The sequence below is a fragment of the Mycteria americana genome, unplaced genomic scaffold (assembly GCF_035582795.1).
Source record: "Mycteria americana isolate JAX WOST 10 ecotype Jacksonville Zoo and Gardens unplaced genomic scaffold, USCA_MyAme_1.0 Scaffold_46, whole genome shotgun sequence".
Taxonomy (NCBI): Eukaryota; Metazoa; Chordata; class Aves; order Ciconiiformes; family Ciconiidae; genus Mycteria; species Mycteria americana.
In genome coordinates, this window is record NW_027445633.1 from 1,463,190 (window position 1) to 1,483,838 (window position 20,649).

At 52.8% G+C, this 20,649-nt stretch overlaps 1 protein-coding gene across 1 annotated transcript; it reads left to right on the plus strand.

Moving 5' to 3' along the window:
* Positions 1-9,515: 9,515 nt before the first annotated feature.
* Positions 9,516-10,529, plus strand: LOC142403916 (olfactory receptor 14I1-like). Its single transcript, XM_075490218.1, has one exon. It carries the CDS (start codon positions 9,552-9,554, stop codon positions 10,527-10,529), a length of 978 nt encoding a protein of 325 aa, XP_075346333.1. The 5' UTR covers positions 9,516-9,551.
* Positions 10,530-20,649: the final 10,120 nt, after the last annotated feature.

Sequence of the window (20,649 nt, forward strand, 5' to 3'; positions counted from 1 at the left end):
AGAGACAAAGGCACTTGAGAACGTCGTCACCGTAACCAGCCGTGCACACAGCCTCACATACAGCCATGCTGCACGGCAGTCACACTCGGTCCCTGTGCTCTGCAGAGGGAAATGGGCACTTGGCTGGAGAGAGGCACCTCTCCTCTGCTGGAGCTCTGGCTGCAGAGGGCACGGCTGATGCCTGGTGCCCCATGGCCATGAGGGCAGAGACTTTGCTGGGTCAGAGAGGAGGCAAGGGGGCTTGCTCAGCGGAAGGTGACCAGACTGGAGGGGGTGACAGGGAGTTTTACCAATTCTCCTTCCAGTGATGTTACTATTTTTAGTTTTCTCTTCTTCTTCCCTGCCCACCCCTCTGCTTCTTGCACCTTTTCCACCTGCTTCCCTGCCCCACATCGTTTTCCTCACAGCAAATTCTGAGAGACCCCGTCCCACCATCTGTGCACTCAGTTCTGCCCTATAGAACACCCCCCGTGGGAGGGCACTGTCTAGGGACATCTCCCTGCTTGCAGGTGGTAAAGAGCAGGTCAGAGAAACCGTGATGTTGCCAGCAGAGGCGATGCTGGTGCTGCCTGTAGGCTGAGGGGTAGGTGAAGGCAGTTTATGAGGTTCCTAGCAGACCACGTAACTGATCACGTAACAGTTCAAGAATCCCAGTCCCTTCTCAGAAGTGGCAGCTCCTTTTCCCTTTACAGCCCCACAGCATGAAATTGAAGCCTAAGAGAAGCACCTTCCTTTCCAGGTAGCCCCTGCCTGCACCTTCCTCTTGAAACATCCCCTTGGAAATGCCCTGGGGCTGATCTGGAGCTGTGAGCAGCCCTGACCCATGCAGCACCCTCTTGAGAGCAGAAGGACCCTGCCCTGCCCTGCCCTGCCCTGCTGGGGGTCCCTCCTTCCACCCACAGCTTCTCCCCACTGCACCGTGGGGAGCTCCCCGGGCAGGCTGAGTGCTGACCCTGGCAGGCAGCAGAGTCCCTGTCATGGCACACAGCACCCTGGGGCACACGGATGCTACTCGGAATATGGGGCAGCCCTGCATGCACACCCAGCTTGGCACCCCTGCAGCAGTCCCTGGGAGGAGGGAGCTGTCTCCACTGTCCCTCTGATGGTGCAGCAGGCAATCCCTGCTCTGGAGCATGTCCTCTTCCTCCTCCACACCAGAAAAGCCAGGAGAGCCATGCTGGCAGGTCCTATCAGCTGTGACATCTGCCAGGTCTAGAAGACACTTCCAGGAACTCATCTGCATTGCCCTGCAGCCAGAGACTTACCGTGCCAAGGGCTGTGAAGATTTCTCCAGCAGTGAGCTCTCACCTCTCCTCCCACCCCAGGAGCTCTCTCTCGCTCTTCTTGTCTGCCCTCAGTGCCTGCAGGCAGTGCCCTCAGCCCTGCTGCCCTTTGCAGAGGAGCTGCTCCTGGGCAGAGCTGTCTCTCTGCAGCGCTGCCCGCTTGCCAGGAGCTCCCTCCATGCCAGGAGCCCAGCCCAGCTCAGCAGCAGAGGACCAGCCCAAGGCAGCACTTTCTCTGCCCCCTCTGGGCTCCCTCCAGGTGTCCCTGGGGCTGCAGGGGAACCTGCTGGGAAACAGGCTGAAGGCAGCACTCATGTTCCCTCCCTCAGCTGGGGAGACACACTTCTTCCCAGCACTGTATTGTCTACGATGAGGAAAGTATTCGGGCATGAGAATCACCTTTCCTTGTTCCATCATTAGACAGGACACCTGGACAGTGACATGGAAGGGATCTCCTTTACCTGTTCTGAGGGAAGGGATTCAGCTGAGTCAATGGAGCATCTCATCCTGGGTGTTTAGTCCTGGGGCTGGAACGGGATTCAGCTCCCTCCCATGCCTGCCACAAACCCCCAGGAGGTGGAAGTGGGATTTTCTCGCCTCAGTCCAACTATGCACAAAACAGGCACCTGCATATGAGCTCCTTGTCTCAGCTCCCATGGTCATCAGTGCAGATGGATGCTAGGCGTGAGATGCAAATGTCTGCTGACACTCCAGGTGCCAGAAGTAGTCAAAGACATGTGCAGGGAACTGTAAACTGAAATGGAGCAGTTCGTAGAGACAGGGCAGCATCTGGGAGCATCCTCTTGGAGGCTGTTGAGAATTTCCTTTGGCCATCTAAAAGGTTGCCAAGTTATGGGCAGCTGAACTTGTTATGCTCAGGGAAGCTTCTAGAGGTATTCATCTGAACAGTTGGAGTCACGTGCCATAGGGAGAGCTCAGCCTCTTTCTTCTCCTTCTGCTGTATTTACCAGATCTCCACTGACTCCACTGGCAGGTTTCTCATGGTCATCCCCACGTTGCCTAACAGAATTTAGGGCAGCCACTCAATTTAATGTTCAAATCCAGGCCCACAGAGCTACGGGAGATGCCAGGGCTTGCAGGAACAGCAGAGGACTTACAGGAAAGCAATTCCCATTCAGAGCGTGTGTTTGACAGAGACCCCAGAAGGCATCGCAAGGAGTGCGATTTGCTGCCTGTGTGCCATTGACTGTTGCCATCAGTCAGGGGCATCGGTCATCAAATGCCATCAGAGAGGCAAGGTCTGTCCCTCCTCTACCGAACAGCTGCAGGCGTTGTGTGAACACGAAGCACATCACACGGGGGTCTTTACTCAGTCCCTTGATGATACAGTCAAGGAACAGACCAATCATTTTCCCAATGTGCCTGGATACATCTTGTCTTCAAAGACAGCATCCTTCAAGCACAGCAATGATCCTTATATAAACTAATTGAAACTGGAAAGTGAATGCAACAGGAACCAAATGAGCCGTTACTACATCAGGAACAGTTAAAGAAGAAAGAGAGAGACTGTGGGATCACTGCTGAATTTAGTAAGAGTAGGTGTAGATAGATTTGAGATACTCTATGTCCTCTTTGCCTCAGTTATACCAGCAATTTCTCCCAGGCCTTTGGGCTCTGAAGCAGTACTCTGGAGGAGAAGAACCAGGGCTGGATGGGGATCAAGCCAGGGGTTACTTGAGCAAACTACAGCCTTACCAGTCCGTGGGACTGGAGAGGTTGCATCCAAGGGTGCTGGTCAGCACGGTGAGCTTATGTGGATGACTGAGCACAGCCACCCCAGCAGTGGGCTTTCCCCATCTGTCAGGCTGAGGCATGCACACAAGATGGAAACATCTTTATCATCGCTGATTGGCACAGGAGGGACCTTCCTTCCTGTGGCATTCTCAGGGCTATCCTCTTCCTCAACCTCCACCCACAGACATCCCCTGCTTTCCATTGCTGGTTTCACACATGGTTTTGAGCATTTGCTAAAGCCACCAGCCATCCCCTTGTTTCTCACTGACATCCCCCAACCCTCTCTCCCACACCTACACATGGCCAAGCACTACTGCTCCGGGTCACTCACTCTTCAGAAGAGGCCTTGAGCATTTTGGATCTTCCAGATGCTTTTTACAATCTTCCTTGCTGCCTCCAGAGCTCGCGGTGGGATTTCCTGGCCACAACAGGGCCTTTTGTACACTACCTTTTATGAAACGGCTGTCTCTTTACGACTGTCTGTGCAGAAAGAGTAGTCACAGAAATGCACCAAATATATCAGAGCAGATGCTGAGTGAAGTGCCAGTAAGAACCAGGTGAGCTAGCCCCATGCCTGTGGCTTCCTGGCAAGGAATCTGTCCTGAGAAGGGGATCCAGCCTCTGCCGCTCTCTGGAGACAAAAACCAGCAGTGTCCATGCCACCTGGGGACACAAAGGGGTGACTTTTGCAAGACCACCCTTCATCTGAACCACTTCAGATACGTAGTTGTGGACTGGGTATCACGCTGTCTATTGCAAATACTGATTCCATTGGAATTGCCCAGAGGGGCTACCACAGATGCAGATTGCTCCGCTGCAGATACCTATATTGAGGCAGATTAATGCTTTTGTTGTTGTGTTTGTTGTTGTAGATACTGACATTCTTAGGGAAATCACAGAAACACTTGAAGGATAATTGGAGGGTTACCACCTTAGCGGCCCTCTAGTGAACTGGTTCCTGTTTGCCATTGTCTCATGGTCATTGTGCAGGGTGTGGTGTAAAAGGTGCTGAGCAGAGGGGGATAATCACTCCTTCTGGCTGTGCTCCTGCTCACACAGCCCAGGATGCTGTTGGCCGCCTTCACTGCTGGCTCCTGTTTTGCCTCATGAAACTCCAGGACCACCAGAGCCATTTCCACGGAGCTGCTGCCCAGCCACGCATCTCCTGGCCTCTGTCGCTGCAGCCTATAACTCCCCTGCTCAGTCCTTGGGTCTTTTTAGAAGATATATGCAGACTGGCTTTTTGCTTTCTCCAGTCCTGATGACCTTCCACAATGTATCAGAGCAGCCCTGCTATGACATGGGCCTGGTCTCTCAACACCCTGGGATTCATCCCATCAGGTCCAATGGACTATGAAGGGTTGAGCTTACCTAAGTAACCCCTGACTTGACCTCCATCCACTGCTGGATTTGCCTGGGGTTCTGCCTCTCTGGTACATGGAACTGGGTGACCTTGCTGGTGAAGACAAAAGCCAAGAGTACCTCACACCTATCTACACCTAACTTGAGCAAATTCAGCCACACATTATCTTCATTTCGTCTTTTTGTCAGACCACAGCTGTAGTGAGCTCTGCTGCCCTTCTGTGCTGCTCACATGGGCTCCCCCACTAAAAGTCACAAGACCAGGCCAAAGTCTGCTCCTCTGAGGTCTGGCATTCTGCACTCTTCTATTCTCCTTCCCCTTGCGAGGTGAGATCCCACTATTCCATGGTCATGACAGCCAAGGCTGACACTGGTTTTCACATCCATGTACGTTTCTTCCTTCTTTGAGAGGAACACATGCAGATGAGCATCACCACAGATGACCAATCTGGGAGCTGTGCTATAAAGACCTGTGTCCCAAGTTGTGTCTTGACCAAGCCCCTCCAGAAAGCTCCAGGACTGTTTGCATGCTGTTGTGGTCCCCTCCCAGTGAATGCCAGGGTAATTAAAGTCCACAGGGGGACTTCAATGGGTTCTTTGTCTCCCACCAAAACGTCACCCTTACCAGCCTCTCCTCTGACCCTCACCCACAAGGGCTCATCCAACATGTTCATCCCATAGAGGAGCTCCACACACCTAAGCAGCTCCTTCACACTGAGGACACTTCCCTCCTGACCTTTCTGGCCTCCTGATCATCCTGTACCCACCACAGCAGCCCAGCCATGTGAGCTGTCCCAACAGGCTCAGCTGTTCTTCCCTCCAAGTGGAATGAAGAGGTTGCACACACAGCCCCAGCTCCTCCTCTCTGTGCCCCAGGCTGAAGGCATCAGTGCATGTCTGGGCTGCAGCACCTCAGCTGGGGCACATTTGGGCTGAGAGCAGACTTGCAGCAGGGAAAGCTGCTACCAAGCCCCCAAGCCCTCAGCTGTGCAAAGGCTTTGCTTCAGAGCAGAGACATGCTGGAGTGGATGGCAGAGGGCAGTGTGAAGAAGAAATGAGGTGCCCACAAAGAGAGCAAAGCCTGCTCTCCCCAAGGCCAGAGAGAAACAGAGCTCGGCGTTGCATATGAGCAGGAGAGGGGTTTGCTGTCTGTTGTGTCTGCAGCCCTGAGGGCCTGCGGTGGAGGTGAAGCTGATCTCAGGAAGGAAGAGATGATGTTGAAAATATCCTTGGCGTTGGACAGCCTGTGATACCAGCATGATGAAAATCATTGGCCTGATCCACAATTGTGACATGGAGGGGATGCTTAAACAATGGGGGAGAGAAGAACCAGCAGAGTTTGAGAGGGAATGCACATGACTGGAGACCTTGGCGTGATGTGCTTTGTATTCATGCACTGCCCTGCATCCACTGGAAAAAGAAGGGAACAACCTTCCATGACTGCAGTGGTGCGATTCAGTCACTGGCCCAAAGGCACTGAATCTGTCTGAGATGCCCTGGGTGATGGCTGTCACACAGCTAGTTTGAATGGGGACGGGGTTCCTGTATAGGACCTGTGCTGTCCATATCAGCTGCATGTAGTTGTGCTGCAGAGCCCTGGCATCTCACGTGATCAGGGTGTGCCCTGGCATCTCACCCCTGGCATCTCTGCAGGCCTGTAACTGCATATTAAATTAAGACTCAGCTGCCCTGAATTAGGTTGGAAAATTGGAGTGCAAGGGATGCATTTGACACAACTGCCATTATACTCGAAGGATGTATAGAAAATACAGTTGATGGTGAAGAGAAAGAGAAACAGAGCTCTCCCTATGCCGCATGACTCCATTTGATCAGTGAATACCTCTATAGGCAGCCCTGTACAGAAGGAATATAGTGGTCCTAAATTTGGGCATCTGCTGTCATTCAACCTGGCACATTTAATTTCCCATCAGCCTCCAAGGAGATGCCCCCAGATGCTGTCCTGTCTCTATGAACTGCTTCATTAGAGCTTGCAGTCACCTGAGTATATCTTGGACCACCTCCTGAACCCCAAATGTCACCAGGTGTTGGTGTCTGAACACCTCACTCCTGGTCTCCATCTCCATTCTTACCATGGGAGCTGAGACAAGGAGCTCACATGCAGGTGCCCATTTTGTGCACACCTGAATGGAGGCAACAGGAATCCCACCTCCTGTGGGTTTGTGGTCTTCATGGGAGTGAGCTTCCCCTTCCATCCCAGGACTACAGACCCAGGATGAGATGCCTCTGTGGACTCTGCTGAACCCCTTCCCTCAGCAGGGGTACAGGAGATCCCTACCAGTCACTCTCTGGGTGTCCTGTCTAATGATGGGACAAGGGAAAGTGATTACAGGTTCTAAATCTGATTCTGGGAAGTGAAATGACACAGCTGGAAAGTGTCTCTCCCCAGCTGAGGGAGGGAACATGAGTGCTGCCTTCAGCCTGTTTCCCAGCAGGTTCCTCTGCAGCCCCAGGGACACCTGGAGATAGCCCAGAGGGGGCAGAGAAAGTGCTGCCTTGGGCTGGTCCTCTGCTGCTGAGCTGGGCTGGGCTCCTGGCATGGAGGGAGCTCCTGGCAAGCGGGCAGCGCTGCAGAGAGACAGCTCTGCCCAGGAGCAGCTCCTCTGCAAAGGGCAGCAGGGCTGAGGGCACTGCCTGCAGGTGCAGAGGGGAGAGGAGCGAGGCAGAGAGAGGTTAAAGGCAGCCTGGGCTTGGAGGATGCTGTAAGCTCACTGGAGGAGAAATATTCACAGCCCTCTACGTGGTAAGTCTCTGGCTGCAGGGCAATGCAGCTGTGGTTCCGAGAGGGTTCTCCTAAAGCTGGCACATCCCACAGCCTATGGGATCTGTAAGCACAACTCTCAGAGATTCTCTGGTGTAGAGGAGGAGGACATGATCCAGAGCAGGGAGTCCGTACTGCACCATCAGAGGGACAGGGCATGATGGCTGCCTTCTCCGAGGAACAACCGCAGGGGTGTGAAGCCGGGTGTGCAGGCAGGGGTGCCCAGGGCTGTCCTTCCGAGCAGGGTCCCTGTGCCCCTGGGTGCTGTGTGCCACGGCAGGGAGTCTGCTGCCTGCCAGGGTCAGCACCCAGCCTGCCTGGGGAGCTCCCCAGGGTGCTGTGGGGAGAAGCTGTGGGTGGAAAGAGTGACCCCCAGCAAGGCAGGGTCCTTCTGCTGTTGAGAGGGTGCTGCATGGGTCAGGGCTGCTCAGAGCTTCAGGTCACCTCGAGAATATTTCCAATAGGAGTTTTCAAGGAGAAGGTCAAAACAAGGATTTCTATAAAGATAAGGAACTTTCCTCAGTCTGTTTTCAATTTCCTACTGTTGGGGAATGGGAGGCAATAAATGATAAAGGATTTCTGAATTTTGACAAGTCACTGAGACTCCTGAGCTGTGACTTTGAGTGATCAGTAGGTCTGCCAGAAACCTCCTAGAGTGCCTTCAGCCACTCCTCTGCCTATGGACAGTACCAGCATCACCTCTGCTGAACCCATCAGGGTGTTTCTTACCTGCCCTTTTCCACCTGCAAACAGGACCATGCATGCAGCCAGTGCCCTGCAAACAGGCAGGTTTCTGTAGGGCCAGGGGGAGTGCACAGAGGTTGGGATGGGATCTGTGAGCACTGACAGGGAAAGACATGGGACAGGGAAACACCTCCCAGGAGGAAAATCTCCAGGCAGCAGAGATATGATCAGGGAATGAGAGGAAATGAAAACCAGAAATGTTGTGGGAGGGAGAATTCAGAAATCTCCCTATGACCCCCTCCAATGCAGACCCCTTCCCCTGAGCAAGCCCCCTCGCCTCCTGTCCCACCCAGCAAAGCCTCTGCCCTCAGGGCTGTGGGGTCCAAGGCGTGAACCACCTCCTCTGCAGCCAGAGCTCCAGCAGAGCCGTGCTGCAGCTCTCCAGCCACGTGTCCATGTCCCTCTGCAGAGCACAGGGCTGAGAGCAACTGCCCAGTAATGTGAGTGTCTGGGAAGTGTTGTGCACAGCTGGGTGAGGGTAACGCTGTCCTGAGTGCCCGGCTGCCTCTCCCTTTGCCTCTCTAAGCTCACTGCATTTCTCCTTGTTTCTCCACTTGTCTGTGATATTGTTAGTGTTATCTTGTTCCTGCTGTCAGGCTGTCTGGGGAGGTGGAATTTCAGCTGCAGAGTCACACACTGATCTTGTGTGTCCTTTCATGCAGGTGTGTCCAGGGGAACCAGTGTCCCAGCTTTCCTCTAAGCTGTGGGGCTGTGGGCAATGCAGTCAGATCATCTAGGGGATGAGCTGAATCTCCCTTACTCAAATGCCATCATTAGGCCAATTGGGTATCTCCTTGAGGTTTCCTTCCAAGCTGTGAGCTTCCCTCCAGGATGCAAACCTGTCCTATAGCATCTTGGTGTTATCCGAAAGCCCCACGTAGAAGCACAGACATGCTACGACAGAGAAAATGCTGTTGGGTTTGTGAAATGAGCCCTGTGTGTTCTTGGCTAGAAGTGGGGTGCTGAGACCTTGAGAAAAGGTGAGACATTTAGTGGTCTGTGGTGGATCCGTCTGCTCTCAGCAGTGCCTGGTGGTTTTCAAGAGTAACATGTGCGTGTGATCCTCCTCCATCTCAGAAATGTGTAAGCCCAGGGAAACTGGGAATTAGACAGAGAGACCAGGACACCAGCTCCCCTTACTCCGCACTAATCCACAGGCAACCCTCTTGCCTCACAGCACCCACTCCGTTCTCCCTGAGGCAGCAGAAATGCTGAGGGTTTCTGACATCCAAGAATACTCGCCAGGGGAGGTGGGGGTGAGCTGTAAAAAACCCTAGAACTCTTAAACTGCTTTTACCATTCCCGTTCCTCAGCACTGGGAGTGCAGATGCTGGCAGGTCCTTCTGCGTTAGCAGTGGTTTCACAGGACAAAGCTGAACACCAGGACTGGTCCCTGCCCCTACCCACTTCTGCACAGTGGGGCTGACTTAGCAAGAGCCCATGAGCAGATGCCCTGCTCTTCATGGCACACACAGCCAGCACCAAGGAGGGCTGCAAGCACAGAGCTGAAGGAAGGTCTCCAAGAAAAAGGAAAGGGTGTCTGTGTGTAGCAGGGGGAGGGTCTATGGGAAATGGCTTTGATTTTGGTCAGACACATCTCCCCTAACTTGTCACTGTCTTCTTCTCCTATGACAATGCCCCATGTCCTGAGGCAGCAAATGTGCAACCGCAGCTCCATCACCCAGTTCCTCCTCCTGGCATTTACAGACACACGGCAGCTGCAGCTCTTGTACTTCTGGCTCTTCCTGGGCATCTACCTGGCTGCCCTCCTGGGCAATGGCCTCATCATCACCGCCATAGCCTGTGACCACCGCCTCCACACCCCCATGTACTTCTTCCTCCTCAACCTCTCTGTTCTTGACCTGGGCTCCATCTCCACCACGGTCCCTAAAGCCATGGCTAATTCCCTGTGGGACACCAGGGCCATCTCCTATGCAGGATGTGCTGCACAAGTCTTTCTGTTTGTCTTTTTGATGTCAGCAGAGTATTGTCTTCTCACCATCATGGCCTACGACCGCTATGTTGCCATCTGCAAACCCCTGCACTACGGGACTCTCCTGGGCAGCAGAGCTTGTGTCCACATGGCAGCAGCTGCCTGGGGCTGTTGTTTCTTCTACGCTGTGCTGCACACAGCCAATACATTTTCCATACCCCTCTGCAAAGGCAATGCCCTGGACCAGTTCTTCTGTGAAATCCCCCAGATCCTCAAGCTCTCCTGCTCACGTTCCTACCTCAGGGAAGCTGGTCTTCTTGCGGTTAGTGCCTGTTCAGTGTTGGGATGTTTTATTTTCATTGTGCTGTCCTATGTGCAGATCTTCAGGGCCGTGCTGAGGATCCCCTCTGAGCAGGGACGGCACAAAGCCTTTTCCACGTGCCTCCCTCACCTCGTTGTGGTCTCTCTGTTTATCAGCACTGGCACATTTGCCTGCATGAAGCCTCCATCCATCTCCTCTCCATCCCTGGACCTGGTGGTGGCAGTTCTGTACTCGGTGGTTCCTCCAGCAGTGAACCCCCTCATCTACAGCATGAGGAACCAGGAGCTCAAGGATGCAGTGTGGAAACTGATAATGGGTGTTTTTCTGAAGCAACAAACTTCTTGTGCATAGCAGTTATAATGTAACCCATTACAGGCCCCGTCTGTCTTCTGTATTTTTTGTAGTTTGTGCTGGTTTTTCACTTGTGAGAATATTGTCTTCCCTGTTCTAATTCACTCTATGCTTTTCTTTTCTGACCGATTGTCTGAGTAAATGAGGAGCTGTGATTTCCATGTGTTTAAACAAAATAAAAGGCCCTTCAGTGACTTTTTTTTTCCTGAGATCCTTCCTCCAAGGCCTTTATGGAGCTGCAGGGACAGTTTCTGTGTGCCGAGTTGGAGCGGACAAGAGTCCCGGCATGGCAGCACTGCCAGGGAGCACCAGCGCTTGCTCTTCCAGGGCTCTTCTCTTTCCGCTTCCACACTCTCTTTATGATCCCTTGTGTTGGTGTAAGGCCTGAGTGCTCTGGCAGCTTGGTCACAGCCGTGCTGCGTGGCAGTCCTGTGACCGCAGGCACGGACAGGCAATGGGCACTTCTGGGACAGAGCTGGCCTCCATAACAGTGTTTCCATAAAGAAAGGTGATCTCCTGAGTACAGTGCCTGAAGGCTTAGGTCTTCTTTCAAAGTTGCTGTCAAGAACATGCTCAAGAAAGTGCCCTGTTGAGGAAAACACCAGTGAACAGCTAAAGTGTGTGAGTGTGCAGGGTGGGGGCACGCAGCAGTGTCCCTTGCACAGCCAGGCCTCCAGGGACAGACTTGAAGGACCAGCAGAGCAGGGGCTGGTCTGTGACCTTGTTTGCTGGACACACTGGGCAAGGTGCCCCAGGACAATCCTCACAGACCAGCCCCTTGTAACCACCATTCCCAGCACTGGCCTCTCACCCCAGCTCAGAGAGGTTGTTTGTCCATCCACGGAGGGACACCAAATGACTAGGTCAGAAGTCCATGTTTGCATTGTTCAGAGGAGACTTAAGCATGCACATGGTGTGCGTGTGGGGAGGTGAACCCGAGTGAGCACAAATGCCATCAGCCATTCCTAGAGGTGCCATGAAGGCCAGTGGGACAGACAGTGCCTCGAGGTCACTTCCCTTTGAGAGTAACGTCCCCTGGGAAACCAACCACCTGAATGCAGCACTGGGATGTGCTTCTGTCAACCGAGGTCCCTGTATCCATTCCTCACACCATGGGGCATCTCAGAGAGGTGCAGAGCAGGGCGATACACCACAGGGCTGAGGTGCCTCCCAGCCTCTGGGAGTGGCAAGAGGAGGCCAGAGAGTCACCGTGCCTGCTGCAGTGCACTGCCTCCATGTGTGCAAGGGAAGGACTCGTGCCTCTGAACACCCCTGTGTGCATGAGGAGTGCATGAGGCCAGCTGAGATGTGGACACGTCACAGGGCCCTGCCATTTCTGTGTGTGACTCCAGGAACAAACCCCACTGTCCCAGTGAGATTCATCTCACCTGCCTTGGAACAGGTCATTGCAAATGCTCCTGTCTGCTCACGTCACCCTTTCTGGATTGTGCCCTCAAATGTGTCAGAGCAGTCAGAGAGGTTCTGGGGTCCTTGCAAAAGGCAGATATGAAACCTTTCTTCCAGAAGGGCAAGAAGGAGGATTGGGAGAATTACAGGCTGGTCACCCTCTCCTCACTCCCTGGGAAGGTGATGGGCCAAATACCCCTGCAGCCATTTCCAGGCACTCATAGGACAAGAAAGGGACTGCGGAAGCTGTATCGGTCGGGGAAAGAAGGGGATGTTTTGTACCTAGACTTTAGCAAAGGTTTTGTCATGGTCTCCCATAGCCTCTGTACAGCCAGATTGGTGATATCTGGGCTGAAGAAATGGATGATGTGGTGGGTGAGGAGTTGGCTGGTGGATCAATCCCAAATGTCACCAGTGGTAGAGTCCTCCTGGCAGCCACTTACAAGTGGCATCCCTCAGTGCAAGCACTTGGGCCAACACTGCTGAATGTCTCCATTAACTGCCTGTACAATGTGACGGAGTGCCTATCAAGCTCCTTTGTGGATGATGCCAAATTGGGCAGGGCCCTTGAGCGACCTCATCTGGTTAACACTGCCTTTAGCAGGACAGCTGGACAGGATGATGTTCAGGGGTCTCCTCCAACCCGAGTTATTCTATGATTCAATGGATCTTTTCCTTGGAGAGCTTTCTGAAGACAGAACAGACAGAGGAAGAAGGAAAAACAGAGAGGCAGAAGTAGAGATATAAAAGGCACCAATATAAATGCAGCAGTTCCTCTGACAAACATTTCTCGACTCAAACCGTTGGTAGGAAATCTATGAGATAAATGTGATGAAACAAGCTTACTTTTATCTGCTCAGGTAATGGGCCACAAGGAGGATGATGGTTGGGTACGGTATCACGTGGTCAGTTGTGTCTCGGGAACTCATAATCCAGTAGGAAGCCAATGGCTGTGAAGGGGTCTGTGAGGTCACTTCTGCCTCTGGAGGTGATAGGCCAACAGCAGGAATGTGCCTGGGAAAGGGACTGTGAGGTCTCTTCTTGCTGAAACAGCTGATAGCTCAGCCCTTGACTCCTGGCGGGGGTATGTGCTTTTAAGCTTACATCTGCCAGGGTCTCTGGCAGGCCAGCAGAAGGCACCTGGTTGGCACATTGACTGGGAGATCCCCTCTGCCGAAGGACCTAGGCTCGCTCCAGGAAGGGGGCTTACATTTTGGTTGTCCTGTCTCTTCTGCCTGCGTACATGATGGGACAGCAGCAGGCACGCAGCTTGGTCGTGTCTATCCGAGAAGCTGAAAGGCTAGCAGCCTTGGGAGATGATGAGGTTACTTGTGTGTGGTCAGGTGACAGGCCAGCAGAAGGCTGATGGGTTGGGATGCCTGCTTGAAGGGTTGTTTCCCAGATGGTGGAGCTCTCCTTGGAGGCAGGAAACAGCAGGAGAGAGAAACCCTGCCACACAGTGCAGCTTGGAAGGTGGAGATTGGGCATGAGAAGGAAGAAATGTCACTCAAAGGGTAGTGCAGTGGTACATGAAGTCCTCCAGAAGGAGTATGAGATCAGTCCATGTCTTTGTGTTTCAAGGAACAGAGTGTGAGGGTGGACAGATTTCAGTGAATGTATGGAAATGTCGGGGTGAGAGCAAAGTGAGGAAGCGAGATGGGTGTCTCCAGCCTGCAGGGCAAAAGAAGCAGCTGTGGGACAGCGTAGGACAACCTGTGGTGGAGATGGCAAAGAGTGCTGGCAAGGCTGGAAGTCATCAAGAGAACCCAAGGTTTTTCCCCTTGACTATGGCAATCGCCTGTGCCACCAAGGCCTATGAGGAGACTTGTTGTCCTAAGGCACTGGGGCCTCACTGCCTCCTTACACAACCGCAGCAGGGCTGGGAACTGTCATAGCGTTGTCCTTCCCTCAGCACCACACACCCCACATCCCACTGCCCCAGGAAGAGCCCTGAGCACTGTGTGAAGGACAGGAGCTGCCTTCCCCGGGGCTGGGGGTCAGAGCTTGGCCTTTCTGCTTCATAGAACAAAGCCAGGGTTTTCTCAGCATCTCAGCTGCCTGCACAGTGCCTTTGCCTACCTGTCATCATGGCCTCCAGTTGTCTGCTCTAACGAGTCCCTGGGGAGGCTTTGTCAGTAATGGCCCTCAGTGGGGCTCATTAATGCTTCAAGGTACTTTGGGTTTGGCTTTTGGTGTTGACTCTTTGAGAGGTTTGTGCAATCTCTTCTCAGTACCTGAGGTTCCAAGACTCAGCACCAAATGCACCATGGGGCTCATTAAAATAAAGCAAGCCCTAATGAGCCCTAATGTGCCTTCCTCTAATTTTCTTCAAGTCTTCAAGATTTGTACAGATAATTTCGGCTGTTTCCCAATGTACTTATAGACAAAGATTTCATATAGCTTCTAATAAAAAGTTTTAATTGAAAAGGCTGTATTTTATTACTTTTCAGTTTAGAGACGAGGTGATGGCAGCATTCTCCAGTAGATCTTGATCCAGGGTCTCTCCTAAGGAGGTCTGGACTGGTAGGGGAAGCTGTCCCTTGACACAGTATGGACACCCTCCCACCTCACCTCCCCAACCCCACCATTTCTCTCATTGCCCACCTGCATCTTTTCCTTACATCAGACTTCTGCAGTGAGGGCTGCAGCTGGATGGTACAGCTCCTTTGTGCCAACTCCCACCTGCTTTCCTTAGAGAACTGGCTGCACACAGGCACAGATTGTTTTTCCTATTTGCAAGCAAAGAAAAATAAGTCATGATATATTTTCATCCACAATAAAACACACCCTGCAACCACATGCTTACTACAGGCTGCCTCTAATGAGGTTGCCTTTCTACAAGGGATAGTCTTTTGAGAAATGTTGTAGGGAGGTAGATACAAAAAGGTAGAAATATAGACAGTTAAGGAGTTGGCTAGAGAGACAAATAGTCTACTTAATGCAGGGCAAGCTTTTAACTCCCTGCTGTCACAGCAGCAGCTGGATGGGTGACAGGAATGTGAATGAACAAAGAGTAAGGGGAGGAGAAAACTGGAGCGTAATGGAGAGTGCCTTTGTCTAGACAGTCTGCTGGAAAGATGACTTTAGAAATGGTCATTGTATCAAATATCACCATTTATATGGTCAAATATATGAAAGACTAGAGAAATTAAATACACCGTAGAGATATATAACAGGCAGAATAGCAGTAAAAAAGTTACACTGGAAGATCAACATTTCTTTTGAATATCCCTTTTGAAATGTCACGGGATTGGTAGAGGTCTCTTGTGAGTGAGGACAAGCAAGTGTTGCACCCATCTTTGAAAGAGGCCAAAAGTGCAACCGCAGGCACCACAGGCTGTACGAGGTCACGTTGGTGAGGCGTGTGCCATCAATGAGAGTCTTCCTGGGTGAAATTTCTGGGCACCCAGATGAGAAGAATGTGTCCAAGAACTATCAGCATGGACTTACCAAAGGTAAACCATGCCTCACCACCCTGATTGCCTTCATGACGAAGGAACTGCATTTGTGCGTGAAGAGAGAAAGGCGACCATCATTTACCTCATCTTAGGCAAGAATTTTGGCATGGTCTCCCTCAATATTCCCGTACACAAGTTAGGCCATTACAGTCTGGATGGGCAGACAAACAGATGGGTGAAAGACCAGTTGGATGATGAGGCTGAGAAAGCAGCGGTGAAGGGGTCATACCCTACCTGGAGGCCAATGCGACGTACTGGGGCCTTATGGGGCAGCACAGGGGACTTTTCTGGGCCCTTTGCAGTTTAACATCTGTATCCATGACCCAGAGGAGGCAACTCTCACCACATTTGCCAATGACTCTAAATGGGGAGGAACATTCCTGTGCCTTAGGGAAGCCGTTCAGGGGAGACATGACAGGCGGGAGGACTGTCCTGTCAGGAACTTCAAGGAATGGATGAAGGACAAAGGCCACGTGTACTGGTTTTGGCTGGGATAGAGTTAAATTACTTCATGGTAGCTTGTATGGGGCTGTGTTTTGGATTTGTGATGAGAACAGTGTTGATAACACAGGGATGTTTTTGGTCCTGCTGAGCAGTGCTTGCACAGCATCAAGGCCTTTTCTGGTTCTCACACCGCTCCACCAGTGAGTAGGCTGGGGGTGCACAAAAAGTTGTGAGGGGACACAGTTAGTACAGCTGACCCCAAGTGACGAAAGGGATACTCCAGACCATATGACATCATGCTCAGCAATAAAAGTGGGTGGGGGTAGAGGGTGGTGGTTGGCAGGGGGGCTGCTGCTTGGGGATTGGCTGGACATCAGTCGGTTGGTGGTGAGCAATTGTCTTCCTTTGCATCACTTGTTTTTCTTGGGTTTTCTTTTCCTCCCTCTTCTCCTGCTGTTACACTGCTGATTCTCTCCCCCATCCCACTGGGGGTGTAGAGGGGGAGTGAGCAAGCAACTCCATGGGTGATTATTTGCTGGCCGTGGTCAATCCACAACTAACTTCTAGCCCAGTGTCATCCTTTCTGGCCTTTCCTTTGACCCACACACACAAGCTCCCACCTAACCTGTTGCATGTCCCATAGAGGAGCTCCACATATCGGAGTAGCCCATTCATCACACAGGACATCCCCCCTCATTGTCTTCCCTGTCGGTCTCACCTAAATATGCTGTATCTCCATCCACCACAAAAGCCGTGGAAGCTGTCCTTCCCCATCTCAGCTCTTACTCCACTGCGGTTACAGCTTTCTGATGGCACACAGGGCTCCAGCTCCTCTTGTCTGTGCCCCAGGCTGTGGGCTTTGGTGCACATTTGGGCTGCAGCCCCTCAGCTGGGGCACCAGGGCCAAGGGCACACTTGTCACATGGGATTCTGGTACCAAGAGCCTGGGACCCCTTGTGTGAAAAGGCTTTGCTTCCCAGCAGAGGAGCGCTGGAGTGGATGGCAGGTGGCAAGACAATGATGAACGAGGTTCCCACAACGAGGGCAAAAGCTGCAGTCCCCAGGGCCAGAGAGAAACAGGCCTGGGCTGTGCAGCCCTGGCAGGAGAGGGGTTTGCTGTCCCAGGTGACTCTGCAGCACTGTGGGACCTGTGACAGAGGTAAAGCCGATCTCCAAGAAGAACAAGCTGCTGCTAAGAAAGTCCCTGTGGGACTTTCTATCCAGCCAGACTGTGGATATCATGCTGGGGGCCAGCCGGCTAGCTAGCAGCTCTGCAGAGAAGGACCCTGGGGTCCTGGAGGAGAACTACAGAATCACAGAATGATGTAATGGTTCACGTTGGAAGGCACCTCTGGAGGTCGTCTGGTCCAACCTCCCTGCTCAAGCAGGGCCACCTAGAGCCAGTTTTCCAAGACCGTGCCCAGATGGCTTTTAGTATCTCCAAGCATGGAGAGTCCACAAGCTGAGCATGAGCCAGCAATGCCCCCTCACGGCAAAGGCCAACAGCCTCCTGGGCTGCATTAGGAAAAGCATTGCTGACAGGTCGAGGGAGGTGATCCTTCCCCTCTTCTCAGCACTGGTGAGGTCACACCTGGAGCGCTGTGTCCAGTACTGGGCTTCCCAGGACAGAAAAGTTGTTAACCTACTAAAGCAAGTCCAGAAAAGGGCCACAAAGCTGCTTTAAGGGACTGGAGATTCTTTTGTAGGAGGAAAGTCTGAGACAGCTGGGACTGTTCAGCCTAGACAAGAAAAGGCTCGGGGGTGCTCTTATTAATGAGTGTAATACCTGATGGGATGGGGCAAAGAAGACAAGGGAGCCAAGCTCTTCTCAGTAGTTCCCAGTGGCAAGACAAGGGGTGATGGACACAGCCATACACTCATGAAATTCCATCTGAACACAAGAAAGCACTTTTTGCCCGTTAGGGTAGTCAAACACTGGAAGATGTTTCCCAGAGAAGGTGTGGAGTTTCCATCCATGACAATATTTGCCTTGACTGCAAATACTGTGGGATCCCGTGGAGAGGACTCGTGCTGGAGCAGAGAAAAAATGTAAGGAGGAAGGAGCGGCAGAAATGTTAGGTACTAACCATAACCCCCCATTCCCAATCCTCTCTGCTCCTCTCCAGGTTTGGAAGGGTAGAAGAATTGGGAATGGAGTAACTTGAGCCTGGGAAAAAGGGGAGTGGGGGTTGGGGAATGGTCTTTAATATTTTTGTCATAGTTTCTCACCTTCTAAATCTATTTTAATTGGCAATAAATTAAACTGATCTTCCGCAAGTCAACCCTTCTTTGCCCACAAAGAGAGGCTGAGAGCGCTGGGATATTGAGAAATCCCTGAGAGCCAAACAGTGGAGCAAGGACACAGGCCAGTTGGTGGCGTCTCAATCAATGGAGATTTTCAAAATTTGTTGAAGGAGGGCTGTGAGCACCTCACCTATCTGGAGCTGTCTGAGAACGGGCTTGGCTGGCAGCCCAGCTGTGGCAAAAGCAATGGGACGTAGTGTGTGATGAGTGTCAGAGTGAAAGTAGCTTCCTTGTTGTTGATAATGGCAGTGGAGTTGGGTATCCCTGAGCCCCAGAGGAGGCCAGAGGTGACCATGCAGCAAAGGTCACTCCTCGGGACTGGAGTGTATGGCCAGAGGTGGAAATGGCCGGGGTGTGGGACCAGCCTGGGACAGTCATTCTGGGACAGCTTCCTCTGGGTTCCTGGGTCCCCCAGGGAACATGGCACAGATTGGGCTCCTCTCTTCTGCACCTTTGATGCTTCCTTCACCATGACACCTGCTCCTGTACTGTGAGCACCCTGCTGTGTGCCCCCACCCTGCACACTCACACAGCTTAGCTCTACACTGGCGTTTTCCTCTCCTGGGCACTTTCTAACCAAGCCCAACCCCTCCTCCCAATTCCCCAATACAACACTCCAGGCTGGGCTGGCCCCATGGCAGTGCCCACCGCAGGGTGCTACAGAGCTCTGAGCACCCACAGCACAGCCCCAGCCCCTCTGAAGGGCACAGCAGCACTTGGGGGGCAGAGGAGGGTCAGCCTCCCCATCAGCCCCGGGGCTGGAGCACGAGGAGACAGAGGACAGTGTCTCCCTGTGTACCCTGGTCCTGTCCCCAAGAGATCCCTGTTGCCAACTGCTGGCAGCCCCTCTGTGCCAGACCCTCTCCCCAGCACAAGGCTCCTGCCCTGGGACACCTCTGACTGCTCCTGCTGCCCCAGTGACAGAGCAGCCTGTCCCAAGCTGCTGCATGCGGAAACAATTTTCTCTGTGTCATCAATGTCCCCCTGGAACTAGAGAGTTGTGCCTTTGCTCTTCTGCAGGGATCATCCATGCCTCTAGAGAGCCTTTCCCCAGGGGACTGTGTCTGTGCTGGCCTCATCGGATGCTTCTGCCCCCTTCCCATGCTCCCTGCAGGGCCCCAAGCTGGTGGTGCTGCTCTGCAGAGCCAGCAGGCTGTGGTGCATGGGAGCCATGGGGAGACAGTCCCAGGAAGGTCCCTGCTGATCATCACCATCTCCAGGGGCACCGGCACCCACAAGTGAACGCTCAGTCCAGGTCTCCTTCCCTAATTCATCATCCCATGCCCTCCTCCCCTTAGCCCATGGAGAACCCAAGCACAGCAGCATGGCCTCATGGGGGCAATTTCTTCAGACTGTTCCTGACCTCAGCTTTGGAAGAAGAGCCCAACCTGCAGACAGTGGCACTGAGAAAACCTCCTTTCATTAAAGAGATGTGACATGGGAGGGCAGCTGTGACATCGTGCCATACACATGTGCAAAGACCTCTGGGTCAGACAGAGTGGGTTCATGCCTCTGGAGACGCGGGAGGGATGCAGACATTCCTCGGCAAACATGATCATCACAGATAAAATACTCAAAGCAGAGGAGGTTTTCCAGATATATTGGAAATCACTTGTGAAGTGACATGTGAAGAGCTTATTGCTGCTGAAAGACTATGGATTGAATGAGCTTCTTCAGTGCATCTGTGAGCTCCTTGTTCCTCATGCCGTAGATGAGGGGGTTCACTGCTGGAGGAACCACTGAGTACAGAACAGCCACCAGCAGATCCAGGGATGGGGAGGAGAAGGAGGGGGGCTTCAGGTAGGCAAACATGCCAGTGCTGACGTATAGAGAGACTACGGCCAGGTGAGGCAGGCACGTGGAAAAGGCTTTGTGCCGTCCCTGCTGAGAGGGGATCCTCAGCGCAGCCCTGAAGATCTGCACATAGGACAGCACAATGAAAACAAAACACCCAAAAGCTAAACAACAAGTAACGACAGGAAGCCCGACTTCCCTGAGGTAGGATTTTGAGCAGGAGAGCTTGAGGATCTGGGGGATTTCACAGAAGAACTGGTCCAGGGCATTGCCCTTGCAGAGGGGTATGGAAAATGTATTGGCCATGTGAAGGAGAGAATTGAGAAAAGCACTGCCCCAGGCAGCTGCTGCCATGTGGACACAAGCTCTGCTGCCCAGGAGGGTCCCGTAGTGCAGGGGTTTGCAGATGGCAACGTAGCGGTCATAGGCCATGACAGTGAGAAGACAACACTCTGCTAATATCAAGAAGGTAAACAGAAAGACCTGTGCAGCACATCCCGAGTAGGAGATGGCCCTGGTGTCCCAGAGGGCATTGGCCATTGCTTTGGGGAAAGTGGTAGAGATGGAGCCCAGGTCAATGAGGGAGAGGTTGAGGAGGAAGAAGTACATGGGGGTGTGGAGGCGGTGGTCACAGGCTATGGCAGTGATGATGAGGCCGTTGCCCAGGAGGGCAGCCAGGTAGATGCCCAGGAAGAGCCAGAAGTGCAAGAGCT

Bases quoted from the DNA above. Each gene is read 5' to 3' on its own strand.
- LOC142403916 (XM_075490218.1), top strand. From the start codon at position 9,552: ATGACAATGCCCCATGTCCTGAGGCAGCAAATGTGCAACCGCAGCTCC.